Genomic DNA, 15,754 nt, shown 5'->3' on the forward strand with positions numbered 1-15,754 from the left:
CACACACACACACACACACACACAAGCAGAGATACTAGTTTTTTTGCAGAATTTGAAGAAACACTTTCATTTTGACTCTTCAGTCCTCTGATTTTTTTATTTTACTCGCCAGATTTTTATACATGGAATGCAAGAACAATGGGGGAAAAACTATAGAAATATAATATAAAATATAAATATGAAACATCATTTTTAAACATACTCTGTAATATAAAAAGAACAAATAATTAAACTACGAGCAATAGCACAAATAAACACAAAGATACAAATTAAATAAACAGCTTTTCAGGTAAATATAACAGTAGTTAGACACAAATAAGGTACAGAAATTGAATTAAGTAATCAGTAACACTTTACATTAAGGTCCCCTTTTTTTAAACATGGCATTAATGCTGAGCATTCACAAAGCTGGTGAGACGGAAACAAGTGTCAGCTGGGACAACGAAGAATCAAACAGTGTATATTTCATTCATACAGTGAAGTTAATGCAGTGTTATTTTACATTTAACACTTTACATTAAGTTACCTTTGTAAAGGGTTTATAAAGGTGTTTGTTAATGAGCAATAAGTCATTTACAAATTCATTATAAATCATTAATAATGCAGTTATAAGTGCATGAATAAAAAGGGCGACTTTAACGCAATACCTGCCAAATAGTGAGCCGTTTTTAACTCACATGTTATAAATGCAGTGTTAAATGTAAAATAACACTGCATTAACTTCACTGTATGAATGAAATATACACTGTTTGATTCTCCATTGTCCCAGCTGACACTTGTTTCCGTCTCACCTCCTTTGTGAATGCTCAGCATTAATGCCATGTTCGGAGGGTGAGGCTTTTAGTATTTGAGTAGCAAATGTTCTGTCACGAATGCAGGACAATCTGCTGATCCATTCAAACAAATACAAGAATAACAAACTGAGTGACATCCTGATACAACACTTTTAAAGCTGGGTTAGGAAGCCCAAATTTGAGCAAAACCCTTTGATCTGCCCTGAAACAGACTGGTTCAACCATGGTCAGATTCAGAGAAGAGTGTGAAATATATATTCAAATCAATAATATTGAATCAATAATCAAAATTCAGTTTCAGTGTTGTGTATTATGTTTTGATCTACTGCATCGGCGGCAGAGCTGACAAGATTCAAGAAGAGGGAAAGAGGGGGGAAAAGTCAAACATTAATAGATAAACTCATTAATTAAAGTGAAGAAAACACAGCTTTATTCAGACCTCAGTATTTGTTATTTTAAAAACAATTCTTAAAGACTTGCAAAATGCCAAGTCAGTCTTTTTGTCTGCAATGCAGCAGTCCTGAGCTGAAGAAACATGAGACCTGGACTTCATTTATAAAACGTTGATTTAAACACTAAAATCCTAAAATCCATGCCAACTTTCATATATATATATATATATATTTAAAAAAAGTGCTGTATGTCACAACTTGGGGTTTGTTAGTCTTGTTTTTGCTTGAATGCATCAGCAGATTTGCCTGAGGGGGAAATGTGACAGATCTGTGACCATTTGTTACTCAAATACTAAAAGCCTCACACCATATCAGGTTCTAACAGATGTACACATTTTTCCTCACGGCAGAGAGTCGGAGTGATTGGAAATATAAGCAGTTCATGCTGCTAACCTTTCTCAAGTAGCCTAAAGCATGATGACTGGTGCTCTTTTATATGTTAAAGGGATAGTTTTTACTCACCTTCATCTTGTTCCTGTATGAGTTTCTTTCTTCTGTTGAACACAAAAGAAGATATTTTAAAGAATATCAGCTAGACAGTTGGCGGCGTCCATTTATGTCCATAGTATTTTTTTTTTTTTTTTCTCACTGGAAGTCAATGGGTGCCATCAACTTTCTAGTTACCAATATTCTTTAAAATATCTTCTCTTGTGTTCAACAGAAGAAAGAAACTCAAACATGATTGGAACCACTTGAGGATGATTAAGAAATGACAAATGTTTCATTTTTGGGTTAACTATCCCTTTAAAGACATTAGGATTTATGAGGCGGAGATCGGAAACCACTCAGCTGCGCACAAGATTATTTATTTCACATCTGGAAAACATGTTTTTATGCATACGTTCATTCTCTGAATTACAGGAAGGATGTACTGGAAAATTTTGAGAAATGATCATACACTGTAAAAAAAAAATGTTGTTTCAATGTAAAAAAAAAAAAAGTATTCACACTGCCATAAAATGTTAAGTGTGGTCAACTTGAAATGTAAAGCTGTACTAAGTGACAACTTGGTTATTTGAGTTGACTAAACTTAACATTTTAAGGCAGCATGAACACTATCTTTCACAGCAACAAAACCACAGTCTACCAAGCAGTATTCTCATGGACACGTCTCTTTCTTAACAAACACCCCTCCTTCTTCTCAACAGACTGCCACTGTAATGGAAAGAGCAGAATTCTGCTTCATAAACAGTGTAGAATTGTGTGATAAGAACTAGATGTGATTGCACACATGTGTATTAACAACATTAATTGTGCATTAACTCTAATAAAATAATGTTAACATAAATCAGTCAACTGGCGGCCCGCAGGCCAAATCCGGCCCGGCAATCATCTTCATCCGGCTCGAGGGAACCCCAGTCTCCCTCCTCCTCTTTTCCTGGCAGTGCGGCTAAATGTGGTTAGATATGTGGCCGCAGTGGCGCCTGCAGCTGTACGGATATATACGGCTGTTTGTGACATGCATGCTCCTCCGACTGACCTGAGAAACGTTTTCCGTGCGGATATTTCAGCAATTATGTGTGTCCCGTATCATAAACCAGTGATTCCAATCATTTGTGAATGAATCATTCTTTTGTCTCGATTCTTTTCTGTGAATTGGCCAAACGCGCTTGCATAACAATCTGAAAAGATTTGGATTTAGTCTGATTGTTTCTCAGTCAGTAACATAGACTGTAAAAAACATATGGACGCACCTTCACTCTCTTCCATTGTAGTAAATGAAGCCGCCAGTGTGTCTATACAGTGTGTCATCTTGAGTCTCGAGTCTGCGCATAGTGAACTCGAAACCCGAGTCTGCGCAGTACTGAGCGCAAAGTGGAGCCGCGATATCAAGGTCCCGCCCAAACTCAAAACAACTCATTATTTCATAATTATTTTGAAATAAACAGTTATGGCAATGTAGTAATTAAAGTTAAAGCTCCAATCTCCTCCCGAAGATCCAGAAAAAAGTCAGTTGGTGCTTCCGTCACTACTTCACTCAAAGAAGCGTGATGACGTCTCACCCCCCATTTTTATAGCATCAAATAATTAACTAAAACCAAACTTATTTAAAGAACCAGGGACGTGCACAGACATTTTGGGGGGCAGGGGCTCAAGTGGAAAAAAGGGCACTTCTCATTATTATTTATTCAAAAAATAATAAACCCTTAAATATATTAAGACAACTCTGACTTCCCTCACACTCACGCAATTGTTTTATACTCCACAGATTTCTACAAAATAATCAGTTCACACAGAGACCATGGTCTTCTTTAGTATTCACTAGGTTTATCACAAGAGAAGTCAACAGCAACTATTTTCAAGTAGCTATATTTGGAATAAATGACTGGACCAAGGAGAGAGCCATAGTTTCACTAAAAACTGGTTTATTTTGCACAAATCAATAAATCGTTTTAATTTTTTTGGTGTTATTGGAATACTTCTTTCATGAAGTGGACAATTTTAAGATAGTGGTCCATTTTTGCTTCCATGTCTTTTACCCTAATGGAAAGAAAACTTTTAACCCTAACCCTACACATTTAGATTGAGTTTGTTTTAAGCCTACTACCCTCTGTCTGTTTGCATCTGTAGATTTCTTCTAAATTAACCAAAATAAGCTAATCTGTATATTTAAACACATCAAGAATTTTTTTCCCTGAACTGTTAATACATTATATATTATAACAAATGCCTACAGAGGGCGCTGAAAAAGCCTGCTGATTTTTGTTGTTAGACAGCACAGCACGATCAAAGCCAACCACCATGATTAAAAATATATTATTAGTTAAATAATAATATTCGGTCACTTCTTTGTGATAGAAATGCTACAGCCACGGTAATTTCTTCAACAAGAATATGTGGACATCAAACATGCAAAGACAGAGCAAGGTTTTAAACTTCTGTTGATGTATTATCCTTTGTAAGCGTAGATTTAAGAATAGCATTATGTAGCTAATGCTGTATTGTGATTTTTAAATAGTTTTAATAAACCATGCATCCTTAGAAAACTGTCTAATAATGTGGTTCATGGATGTGCGTCCATGGATGCTCCTCTTCTGATATTGACAGCCCAACTGATATCTTTACCATGGTTCAAAACGCAATGCATAGCACAATAAAATAATTGAAATTATAATATGACATATTTCATTAGTATCAAATCAGGCAGATGTGTTGATGGTGGTCAAACTATTAATGCAGCGTTAAATGTACATAAATAACCCTTAAATAGACAAAACTTTCAGGTTTGTAAACATAGGCTAGCCTACCTGAAAGAAATGCACGGTATGCATCCATCTAGGGCTTTTTTTCTTTTTCGCTTCTCATCGCCAGACAGCAGTTGCATTTTCGCGGGAATAGTTGTCACAAGTTTTCAGCCAGCAGCAAACTCGAGGTGAGGTGAGGTGAGGTGGGGCGCGCGGGCATGAGTGAGGGCATCTGAACTCGACAAAGCCGACCTGATACAGTATTTTTTTTAATTTGTTTTATTCAGTAAATATATTTCTTTGAAAGGGAAGCTGTGCGCAAACAGGAATATATATATTCATTTATTAAAAAAAAAAAAAAAAAAAAATCCTTCTCGAGGAAGAAAAAGGGCAGGTGCTCAAGCCCCTTTTTTGTCTATTTGTGCACGTGCCTGTAAAGAACGAACACCAGCATGATTAAAACTGCCTAATATGACAGAAATTGTCTTGGTAAAAAAATATCTGAAGTATAATTTAATTGTTTAGTTTGTCTCACGCCCCACTCGAATACATGGAGAGGCTGGGGTTTATGACCTATACTGCATCCAGCCACCTGGGGGCGATAGAGACGCTTTGGCTTCCCTTTTCAGGACTTGTGTGGCACACTTGGTCAGTAACAACAAATACAGGACAAATAGTGCTGTTTCATGCGTTTCACTAGTTTATTTTGAACTATGCAGCACGGCCCAGTGGATAACGGACGAAAGCTTAAAGGAGCCGCGTTTATTCCCGGTCACCATTATTAAACAGCGTTGCGACATCTAGTGAGAAGCGTTTCAATTCGACACACACCTCTTGTTTACAAACTACAAATCACTCGATGATTAAACTAGTTTTAAATCGGATGAAACCGCCTCAACATTCCCAACAAGACTGATGAGGAAACAAGAGAAACACTGTGTCATGAATGAAGACTTTTATATACGAAAATCACCACCCTTACAAACATTTACCATGAATGAACTGTAGTAAATTACCATGGCGTGTGCTGATCCACTTGCAGACTTTCTTTATTTTCTTGTTGGAAACAGCGTTTCTTCTCCTGTGGCGTTTATCAACTTATTCAACCATTTATCGTGTAAGGGTGGACCTCCTACAGGGCTTCAGGCTGTAAGCCGAGCGACTAAAGAAACTTTATCAGCAGGATGGTAGAAAACTGTACATTTCTTGTCTATTACCACCTACTGCAACTTATACCAATGACGGAAATAAGCGCAGTTACAATAGCAAAATATGTGGGAGAGCGTTGCTATAGTGTGACAATATTGTATTGCAATAGGGAGCACATTAATGTTAATACTAAATCTAAACTAGCACATCATTTGTAATTGAAAGGGTTTAATGACAATATCTGATTATGGTTACACTTAAAATAATTACAAAATAGATGTATGAGATGATAAAATCATATACCGATAATCGTTCCCAGCATGTATGTAAAGAGTTACACTTAACATAACTGAACTTTATTGAACACTGGCACAGTGTCAAACCCTGCTTAGAGTCGTGGCTCCTCAGTAGCGACCTCACTAAAGGCAGGCATACACTGTGCGAACTTTGCGCAAGAGTTATGCCGATGAAGACGTCTCAATCCCTTGTCAATTATTCACCAGCCTTTACAAAAAAAAAAAAAAAAGTAAAACCGACGAGCTTTCGGTGCATATTCTCTCAGAGACAACGAGAGATAAATCCTACTTCAACCTGATAACGGTATGCTATATATCATAATTTATTTTCTTAATATTTCTCTTGTGGCCCATAAACTGTATGTAGTGGGTGAAAAAATGAGAAGAGAAGTATTTCGTATTAAACAGGTTGTTTTTGAAGTGAAGCTGCTTTTCATTGACTGATTATTGCAGTCTGCGAACACATAGGCTACTGTTAATAATTTTAATTAAATGCCTTAAATTCATTTTATAAATGTCTTTAAATAATTTTCATTGAGGTGTAATTATAAGCTAATCAAATCTTGTATTATCCTCGCAGCGCGTCAGTTATGCGGTGATGCGCTATGAAATATTGCGGGCCAAATGAATTGTAGCTAATATCAATTTAATATTAAATAGGCCTACCCTATACTACTACTACTACTACTACTACTAATAATAATAGGCTAATTATTATTATTATTATTTAATATATGAATTGGAAATGCTAAATCCTCTTGATATCCATAGCTGATGCTTTTGACAATATCTCTGGAAACATATTGTCTATCGGCGCATCCCAGTACATGGGTTTATCGTGCATATTTCAAACGCATAGTGTGAGCAGTGGAGTCACGTCTCGACCATCGGACCGCATAGTGTGAGCACATAAATCGTGCGTTTTGGCTTTCCATCGCACGCGATCTACTCGTACAGTGTGAGTTGGTAACCTTGCTGAAATCGCACAGATATCGCACAGTGTATGCTCGCCTTAATCAGATATCGCTACAATGTGCAGTTACATGTATCTTCCTCTAGAGGGCGCTCAGGTCGGTGAGGCTGTAGAGGTGTGCAGTGACGCGCTGTCCGAGGTGCTGATCATTCACACAGTGTTTGTGTGGAAAGATCAGAGTCCTTGAGATGCCAGTAGACCTATAAGAGTAAACTATAAAAACATTTGTTTTTTTTTTAAATAAAGTGATTAATGATTTCAGTATAAGAAGAATGTCACTGCAACTTTGTCTTTCATCTCATAGTGTTTTTGCACCATCTTTGTAACCTACAAAGTCTTGTTCTGAAAGAGCTGGTGAAACTGGTGAAGAGCTTCTTCTTTTCGTTCAGCACATTGAGCTTCAGTTCACACGCCTCATGACATCAAACCCCAGAAACACCTTCTGTAAGAGCCCGTTTGACTTTACACTGTGAGAGCACCTTGAGCTCAATATAGTTAAACACATTCACTAAATTACAGTATAGCTGTAGGATTACAGTCAATTATCAGTTATTAAATCCTCAAAACTTTGACTCTGTTTATGTGAAATATCTGCTGATTTGTGTTTGTGTTGATGATGTTTAGATGAAGTCAAAGAGTTTCTCAAGAGCTCCAGATGTTGGATCAGGATTTATCCTGCATCAGCATAAAAAGAAAGAAAAAGAGGAAGTACAGAGGAACGTCACATTGTCTGAGTTTCGATAGTATTTCAGCAAACTCATGATGAATAATGTGTTCAGTTCAGCTCCTCTGACTACATAATGTGTGTGTGTGTGTAAATCTGCACAAGTGTCATGTGACTGTGAGGGTTTTGCACTCATTCAGAGGAAGTGAAGAGAGACAGGATGTGTGAAAACAGTTAAACTACTGCATTCAGATCATAGAGTCATTTTTACACACAAACACTGCAGATGAAAGTAAGGTAGGACAGATATATTTTACAATGCAAAAAACAAGTATTTCTACAGTTCCAAAAGAAAGATTATTGAATATGATATATTAAGTACTTGTTTCATATGTATCTCCTCATGCAAACAAAAGTTTTACATTTTTGTAATTGTAACAATCTTCCTCGTGTCTTCCAGAATGTTTCGTCTTATCTCTCTGATTTCTCTGCTTATGATTCCTGGTGAGTCTGAACATAATTCATATTTTCACACACACACTGAAGAAACCTCCATCTTTCAGCATGTTTTGTCTGTATTTCTGTATTTAATGACAGTTTAATGCCAAGAAAGTGTAGAGTTCACAGTTCTGCTAAACTGATACAGACACTTCAATGTGAACATCTTTAACTGTTCTTTCTCAAAGCAAACATCTTTCACATATTCTCTCACAAAGATTTAACAATAGTGAGCTCTACAGAGATAAAGCTTGTGTTTGACATCTGGAGACATTAACTCTCTTCTCCAGTTGTTCTTGTGTAGTTGAGATGACGGTCACACATAACCAGGAAGAGGAAGACCAACATTTAGCTTGCACTTTATAAAGTGTGAAAACTGCAGGCGTTTGACGGCTTAAACTGATGATGATTTTGTCATTTGTGCGTCGACACTGACACACTGACACTGCAGAGCGGTAAGAACATTTTCACCATTATTGTTTATGAGTTAAAATAATTCAGTAGGGCTACGACTGATATTTATCAAACTGTTTTAGGTGAATGTTGATTTGATGAAGTGATTTGAACTCCAGAAGCTCAATATCTGTTGTAGATTCATGTGTAAATATTGTGTGAAGCTCTTTAGACACACGAGGCCTGACATGAGAAACATCATCAGTTCACGTCAAGCCTTCAATGAGCCGTGAATTATTCTGAAATCATCATGTGCTTTATCTGTCAAATAGAGTTTGTGATGTTGTATAGAGATGAGGCTCATAATGTGATAATCGTCAGTTTTCTGATTGCAGAAGTCACTATGGTGTCGTCTCTCATAAAGTCTCTTCCTCTGATCGTAGTGATCATGACTGCGGGTGAGTCTTCAGTTTCACTCACTATACAGATATTTGAACAAAAGATGATTGAGATCTTCACACTTACAAACTGACATCAGTGTTTTACTGTCAGCTGACATAAAAATGGTCAAAAGTGAAAAGTTATTTGTTTAAAACACCTGAAAGTCTCTTCATTTCTCATCTCTGTGTTTCAGGGGTTGATGGTCAGCAGGATTGGGGAGTGAATTACAGCCCTTCATATGTTTGTGCATTAAAGGGAACAAAAGTGAAAATATCCTGTACTTTAAAATATCCTCATGGTCATGTGATCAGAACAGCCTTCTGGACCAAACATGTTGTAACTGATGGAGAATCACCTGATCTGTGTTCAGATCCAGAGGAGAGAGGAGGGATTCAGTGTTTGAGTGAAGATAAAGACACTCACAGCATCACTTTGACGAAAGTAACAGAAGCTGATAAACACGTCTACTACTGCAGATTTACTACAAACATTGATGGTGGAAATTGGACGGGGATTCCTGGAGTTCAGCTTGACGTCACAGGTAAAACTAGTGAAGTCTCAGAAATAGACCACAGAAACACACACACACACACACACACACACACACACACACACACACACACACACACACACACACACACACACACACACACACACACACACACATATTACCCATTCAACAAATTGAATTCACAGTGATCTAACAGTGTAACCTCACAACACACTCACTGTGTGCTCATACTATGGTCACAATGTGAGGTCACCACAGACAGAAATTCTATTGTTCTAGAATGTTCTGAGAACATTATATTAAGTTCTTGTAATGTTTTGAGCCGCTAGTTTTTGTTACCAAAATGTTCTCCTGAAAGGTAAGATAACATCCTCTAAAAAACATTCTAAACATGTTTAGTGATAACATTGATAGAACATCATCCCCTCACATTCTTATAAAGTTTTAGCGGGAAGTTTCCCAGCAGAGACTGGACTCCAACATTGTTCAGATGTCAAATTTTGGTTAAAAGTGAACATCGTGTTGAAGTCAAGCTCCATCGCCATTAAACAACTCCAAAAACAGCATTAGCAGCTTCAATTATTACAAACAAGATGGACTTTATTTTCATCATATGTGTACAGAAGTTCTTACTGACATTAAAATAGGTTTAGATGTTGAAGTTTGTTTGAAAGTAATAGTGTGGTTTGTGGTTAGACTTGTCGTTTTTAATGTTAGTTTTTCTCTGACTGCTGTAACTGTTTGTTATTGCAAGTGATCAAGTATGTTGGCTACTCTGGAGGATTCAATATATATATATACTGAGCACAGTAAGTTTTAAATGACTTCACCAAGACAAACACAAACCTCAAGAATCAGTGTTTGAATCTCAATAACAGTGACATTCTTCATGCCGCAATGCATTCTGGGTGCATCATACAAAACTCATCAGTGGCTCCCAGAATGCATTGCGGCATGAAGCACGTCATCACTGTTGAGATTCATACGCTGGATCTTGATGTCTGAGTGTGTCTAACTGAATCAGTAGTTCAAAATGTTTAGTGTGTTTTTAAAAGCATACAGATTTTCTTATTAAATCACTGGATCTCATGCTGTAGAAACATGTAATCAATTAAATGAAATAAACAATATATAATGATCTAGATCAGCTGATCAGAACACTACATGATTATTATATTTGTATCATCATCAGCATCTTCATCAAGTAGCTAATATCATCTGATCACATTTTCTCTTGCTTTTCTTGCTATAACAAACAGTTACAGCAGCCAGAGAAAAACTAACATTAAAACATCAACTGAATAAAACTAAATAAAACACTGACCACCATAATGGTAACATCAAATCAAACTATTATTTTCAATAAATCATCAACATCTAAACCTCTGTTAATTTTCAATAAGAACTTTTGTACACATATAACAGAAATGAAGTCAGTCTGGTTAGTAATAAGTGAAGCTGGTAATGCTGTTTGTGGAGTTGTTTAATCAGATCTTCAGAGATTTAATGTCTTTTATCTTCAGTTGATTTCATCTTTTTTCTGTTCTTGTTGTTTCTCTTTCCTTCATTGATTCTGCTTGTTAACAGCAGGTGTTCATCAGTGTCTGAATTCACTCACTTCTTTTCATTCACTCTGTCAAGTGAACTATATTAGTGAACTAATGTAGGGAATAGTGAATGAGGGTATAGGGTGTGATTTAGAACACAGCCTCTGAGTGTCGACTTTGAGCGCTGTTAACTCACAGTATATTGCTGTAGTATACTTTCTCGAAAATGTCAAATATTACCCAGAATGCATTGTTTTCTATGGTATATTTCTGTTTTCATGGAAAATAGCATGTTACTGTCTTTTTACAGATTTTTTTTAACAGTGTAGCAGTATTAGTATCAGTGAGAGTGGCCTTCATTCATATGAGGGTGCTCAACCACCAAAAAAAAAAAAAAAAGGAGAGTAAAAAAGTCTGAACTGCTAGTTCTGTAGTTGAACTGCTGTTCTCAAAAACTCTCATGCAAAGTCAAGATTTTCACTCAGTAATAAACTGCACTAAGTTTTCTCATCAAACAAAAAAGTTGTGAGGGAATGTTTTCTGATGTCTGAAGAACATCACCGTTCACATCTTCACATTTTGTGTTCAGTTTAACTGCTATTAAACATTTGCAAGCAGGATTTTTTTGTTGTTGCAATTTTTCTCCTTTTGCGTTCTGAAAAAAAAGGAGGTTGTGTGGCTTTAGAACAACACAAGGGTGACTGATTATTATTGAGTCTCACTTTAAGCTGACAGTGAATCAGTTGTTGTTGTTGTTGTTGTGTCAGACCTGCAGGTGGAGACACAGCAGAGAGTGAAATTGGGAGATTCAGTCACTCTGACATGTAAAAGCAGCTGCTCTCTGACTGAACAAACAACATTCATCTGGTACAGAAGCAGAGAGATATTAACTGATCGAACAGTGAATCAGCTTCATCTTCAGTCAGTCAGTCGTTATGATGCTGGAAACTACAGATGTGCTGTAAGAGGAAATGAACATCTTCGCTCTCCACCTGTTTATCTCAAAGTAGATTGTGAGTACAAACTGATTCATTAACAGTGAAATATTTCACACACTTGGAATTTCTAAATTCCATTTATTGAATATGTAAATCTATTGTAGGCCCACAGAAATTGGGAAAATAATATTTAGTAGTGTGTTGTAAAAAGTGCAGAAGAAAATGAAAGTTTTCTGTGTTTGTTGCTGAAACTGTCTTTTATGGAGTCAAATTAATGCCTTAAAGTTTTGCACAAAAATAAAGTTTTGCAAAACACAAAAAAGAATTGAGCAATAAAAAAATGTTTTGCAAACAAAAATAAAGAATTGCAAAGGAAAAATAAAGTATTGAGCAGAAAAAAATAAGTTTTGCAAACAAAAATAATAAATTGCAAAATAAAATAACGTAGTGCAAAAATAAAAATATAATCAATTACAAAAATCAATGACAGCTGTAATCCTATTTTATCTTTGCCACATATTTTTCATGCTCAAACCTACTAAATCATTTGCAACGCTCATTTTATTCTGCGTTTCAGTCAAGCGTGCGCTCACGATACTGGTTTTCTTTTGCGCTGCATTTTTCTGTGCGGTTCTCTTTATGGCACTGGTTTGACGTGGGGGTGGAGTCAAGAAACGGGGGCACGCCCCCGCGAAATGCATTGGAGGGGAACGTAATCAGCGACAGGTGAAATAATTCTTTGACATGGTTAAAAATAATGAATGGTTTGTTTTTGTTGGTTTGTTTAGCATATGTTGTCGCCAATTACGACCCCCTCCAATGCATTTCTTATAGTAATATGACCTGTTGTGCTCTGTCTCACTGCCTGTATCCACTTTTGTGTCCTTAAACATTCGTTTTTTGGGGTCGACAGCTTATAAAAACTTATTTCTGGGTTTTTTAGCTTGTTAGCTGTACACCTTGTCACACAGCAGCTTTTAGGCATTGTTCTGTTTTTTGTAATGAGTCAGAAAAGACAAGGAGGCAGCCTCACGCATTACAAAGTCAATAGAGACGGTTGGATTGTTTTTCCCCCGGTGGGCGTGGTTTTCAGATTATAATAAATGCGCTCTGTCTCTATGCTTGATCTGTTCTGTTGCGATCTGCGTCTCCTGCCGATGACGTGTTTCGCGGGGGCGTGCCCCCGTTTCTTGACTCCACCCCCACGTCAAACCAGTGCCATAAAGAGAACCGCACAGAACAGTGCAGCGCAAACGAAAGCCGGTATCGTGAGCGCACGCTTGACTGAAACGCAGAATAAAATGAGCGTTGCAAATGATTTAGTAGGTTTGAGCATGAAAAATATGTGGCAAAGATAAAATAGGATTACAGCTGTCATTGATTTTTGTAATTGATTATATTTTTATTTTTGCACTACGTTATTTTATTTTGCAATTTATTATTTTTGCTTGCAAAACTTATTTTTTTCTGCTCAATACTTTATTTTTCCTTTGCAATTCTTTATTTTTGTTTGCAAAACATTTTTTTATTGCTCAATTCTTTTTTTTGTTTTGCAAAACTTTATTTTTGTGCAAAACTTTAAGGCATTAATTTGACTCCATAGTCTTTCCTTATCTCTGTGTTTCAGGGGTTGATGGTCAGCAGGATTGGGGAGTGAATTACAGCCCTTCATATGTTTGTGCATTAAAGGGATCAACAGTGAAAATATCCTGTACTTTAAAATATCCTCCTGGTCATGTGATCAGTACAGTCTACTGGACCAAACCTGCTATAACTGATGGAGAACTACCTGACCTGAAAAATGACCCAGGAAAAATAGGAAGAGTTCAGTATCACAGTGAAGATAAAAACACTCACAGCATCACTTTGACGAAGGTAACAGAAGCTGATAAACACGTCTACTACTGCAGATTTACTACAAACGCTGCTGGTGGAAAATGGACGGGGATTCCTGGAGCTCAGCTTGACGTCACAGGTAAAACTAGTGAAGTCTCAGAAATAGACCACAGAAACACACACACACACACACACACACACACACACACACAGAGATCATTTGTTATGTAACTGCCACCTTATTCATTCTTTATCACACTGAAGTGAGTCTGAGTTCACACTGTCCGTTTTTGGGAATGACGACTGGATTTACTTGTGTGAGTGTGGAAATGTCCCGTTCTCACAGCAGCTTACAGTAGCGCCTCAAATACTGTCTGTATGAATGAGAGTCAAGCCGTATACAGTGCTGTGTAGTAACTGATACATGTGACCAGAGGGTGGTTTCAAAAAACAAGATTAGAAAACAAGCCAGGGAAAACTGTGAAAAAAGCTGGGGAACTAGCCTGGTCCAGAGCAGGCTAACCATCAGGCTAAACTGAGCTCCTCTAACACTGACCAATAGGAACGCAATGATATTACAGCTGACTCTCTCACATACAGTTGCAAGAAAAAGTATGTGAACCACTTGCAGAATCTGTGAAAATGTGCAAAATTTTAACAAAATAAGAAAGATCATACAAAACGCATGCTATTTTTTTATTTAGTACTGTCCTGAGTAAGATATTTTACATAAAAGATGTTTACATATAATCCATAAGACAAAAAAAAGCTGAATTTATTAAAATAACCCCATTCATAAGTTTGTGAACCCTTGATTCTTAATACTGTGTGTAGTTACCTGATGATCCACGACTGTTTTTATGTTTTGTGATGGTTGTTCATGAGTCTCTTGTTTGTCCTGAGCAGTTAAACTGAGCTCTGTTCTTCAGGAAAATCCTCCAGGTCCTGCAGATTCTTCAGTTTTCAAGCATTTTTGCATATTTGAACCCTTTCCAGCAGTTACTGAATGATTTTGAGATCCGTCTTTTCACACTGAGGACAATTGAGGGACTCAAACACAACTATTAAAAAAGGTTCAAACATTCAATGATGCTCCAGAAGGAAACACGATGCATTAAGAGTCGGGGGGTGAAAACTTTTGGAATTTGAAGATCAAGGTCCAAATTTTTGTATTCGCTTATTTGTCTTCATTGGGAAACATGCAAGCATCTTCTGTTGCTTCCGAAGATGCTTGCAGTACTAAATGAAAAAAAATAAGCGAAATAAGAAAAATTTGGACCTCTGATCATCCTGTTCAAAAGTTTTCACCCCCCGACTCTTAATGCATCGTGTTTCCTTCTGAAGCATCATTGAATGTTTGAACCTTTTTTAAAGTTGTGTTTGAGTCCCTCAATTGTCCTCAGTGTGAAAAGACGGATCTCAAAATCATTCAGTAACTGCTGGAAAGGGTTCAAATATGCAAAAAATGCTTGAAAACTGAAGAATCTGCAGGACCTGGAGGATTTTTCTGAAGAACAGAGCTCAGTTTAACTGCTCAGGACAAACAAGAGACTCATGAACAACCATCACAAAACATAAAAACAGTCGTGGATCATCAGGTAACCACACACAGTATTGAGAATCAATGGTTCACATACTTATGAATGGGGTATTTTAATAAATTCAGCTATTTTTTTTTTTTTTGTCTTGTGGATTATATGTAAACATCTTTTATGTAAAATATCTTACTCAGGAGAGTACTAAATAAAAAACAACATATTGTATTATCTCCCTTATTTTGTTAAAATTATTCACATTTTCACAGATTCTGCAAGTGGTTCACATACTTTTTCATGCCACTGTAAAATTATTTGACTTTACTAACCACTATCAGTCCAATATATATATATATATATATATATATATATATATATATATATATATATATACAGTGTTGGGGGTAACGCATTACAAGTAACTGGAGTTACGTAATCAGATTACTTTTTCAAGTAACTAGTAAAGTAACGCATTACTTTTTCAATTTACAACAAAATATCTAAGTTACTTTTTCAAATAAGTAACCCAAGTTACTTTTTCA

The 15,754-nt window shown here is 36.5% G+C and overlaps 1 protein-coding gene across 4 annotated transcripts in view; it reads left to right on the forward strand.

The window, feature by feature from the left end:
* Positions 1–6,191: 6,191 nt before the first annotated feature.
* The window catches only part of LOC125271688 (sialoadhesin-like), a 105,567-nt gene continuing 96,004 nt past the window's right edge, over positions 6,192–15,754 (forward strand). The window contains exons 1-7 of one of the 4 annotated variants that reach the window (XM_048195848.1): positions 6,192–7,293; positions 7,474–7,810; positions 7,974–8,017; positions 8,302–8,466; positions 8,800–8,862; positions 9,039–9,122; positions 9,216–9,386. In XM_048195848.1, coding sequence (XP_048051805.1) covers positions 8,808–8,862; positions 9,039–9,122; positions 9,216–9,386 — 310 coding nt within the window. In that variant the 5' untranslated portion in view covers positions 6,192–7,293; positions 7,474–7,810; positions 7,974–8,017; positions 8,302–8,466; positions 8,800–8,807. Of the gene's footprint in view, positions 7,294–7,473; positions 7,811–7,973; positions 8,018–8,301; positions 8,467–8,785; positions 8,863–9,038; positions 9,387–15,754 lie in introns of all 4 variants that reach the window. The other 3 variants (XR_007185692.1, XM_048195847.1, XM_048195846.1) reach the window with 3 other exon arrangements.

This window comes from Megalobrama amblycephala, linkage group LG7 (genome assembly GCF_018812025.1).
Source record: "Megalobrama amblycephala isolate DHTTF-2021 linkage group LG7, ASM1881202v1, whole genome shotgun sequence".
In the NCBI taxonomy this organism is placed as follows: Eukaryota; Metazoa; Chordata; class Actinopteri; order Cypriniformes; family Xenocyprididae; genus Megalobrama; species Megalobrama amblycephala.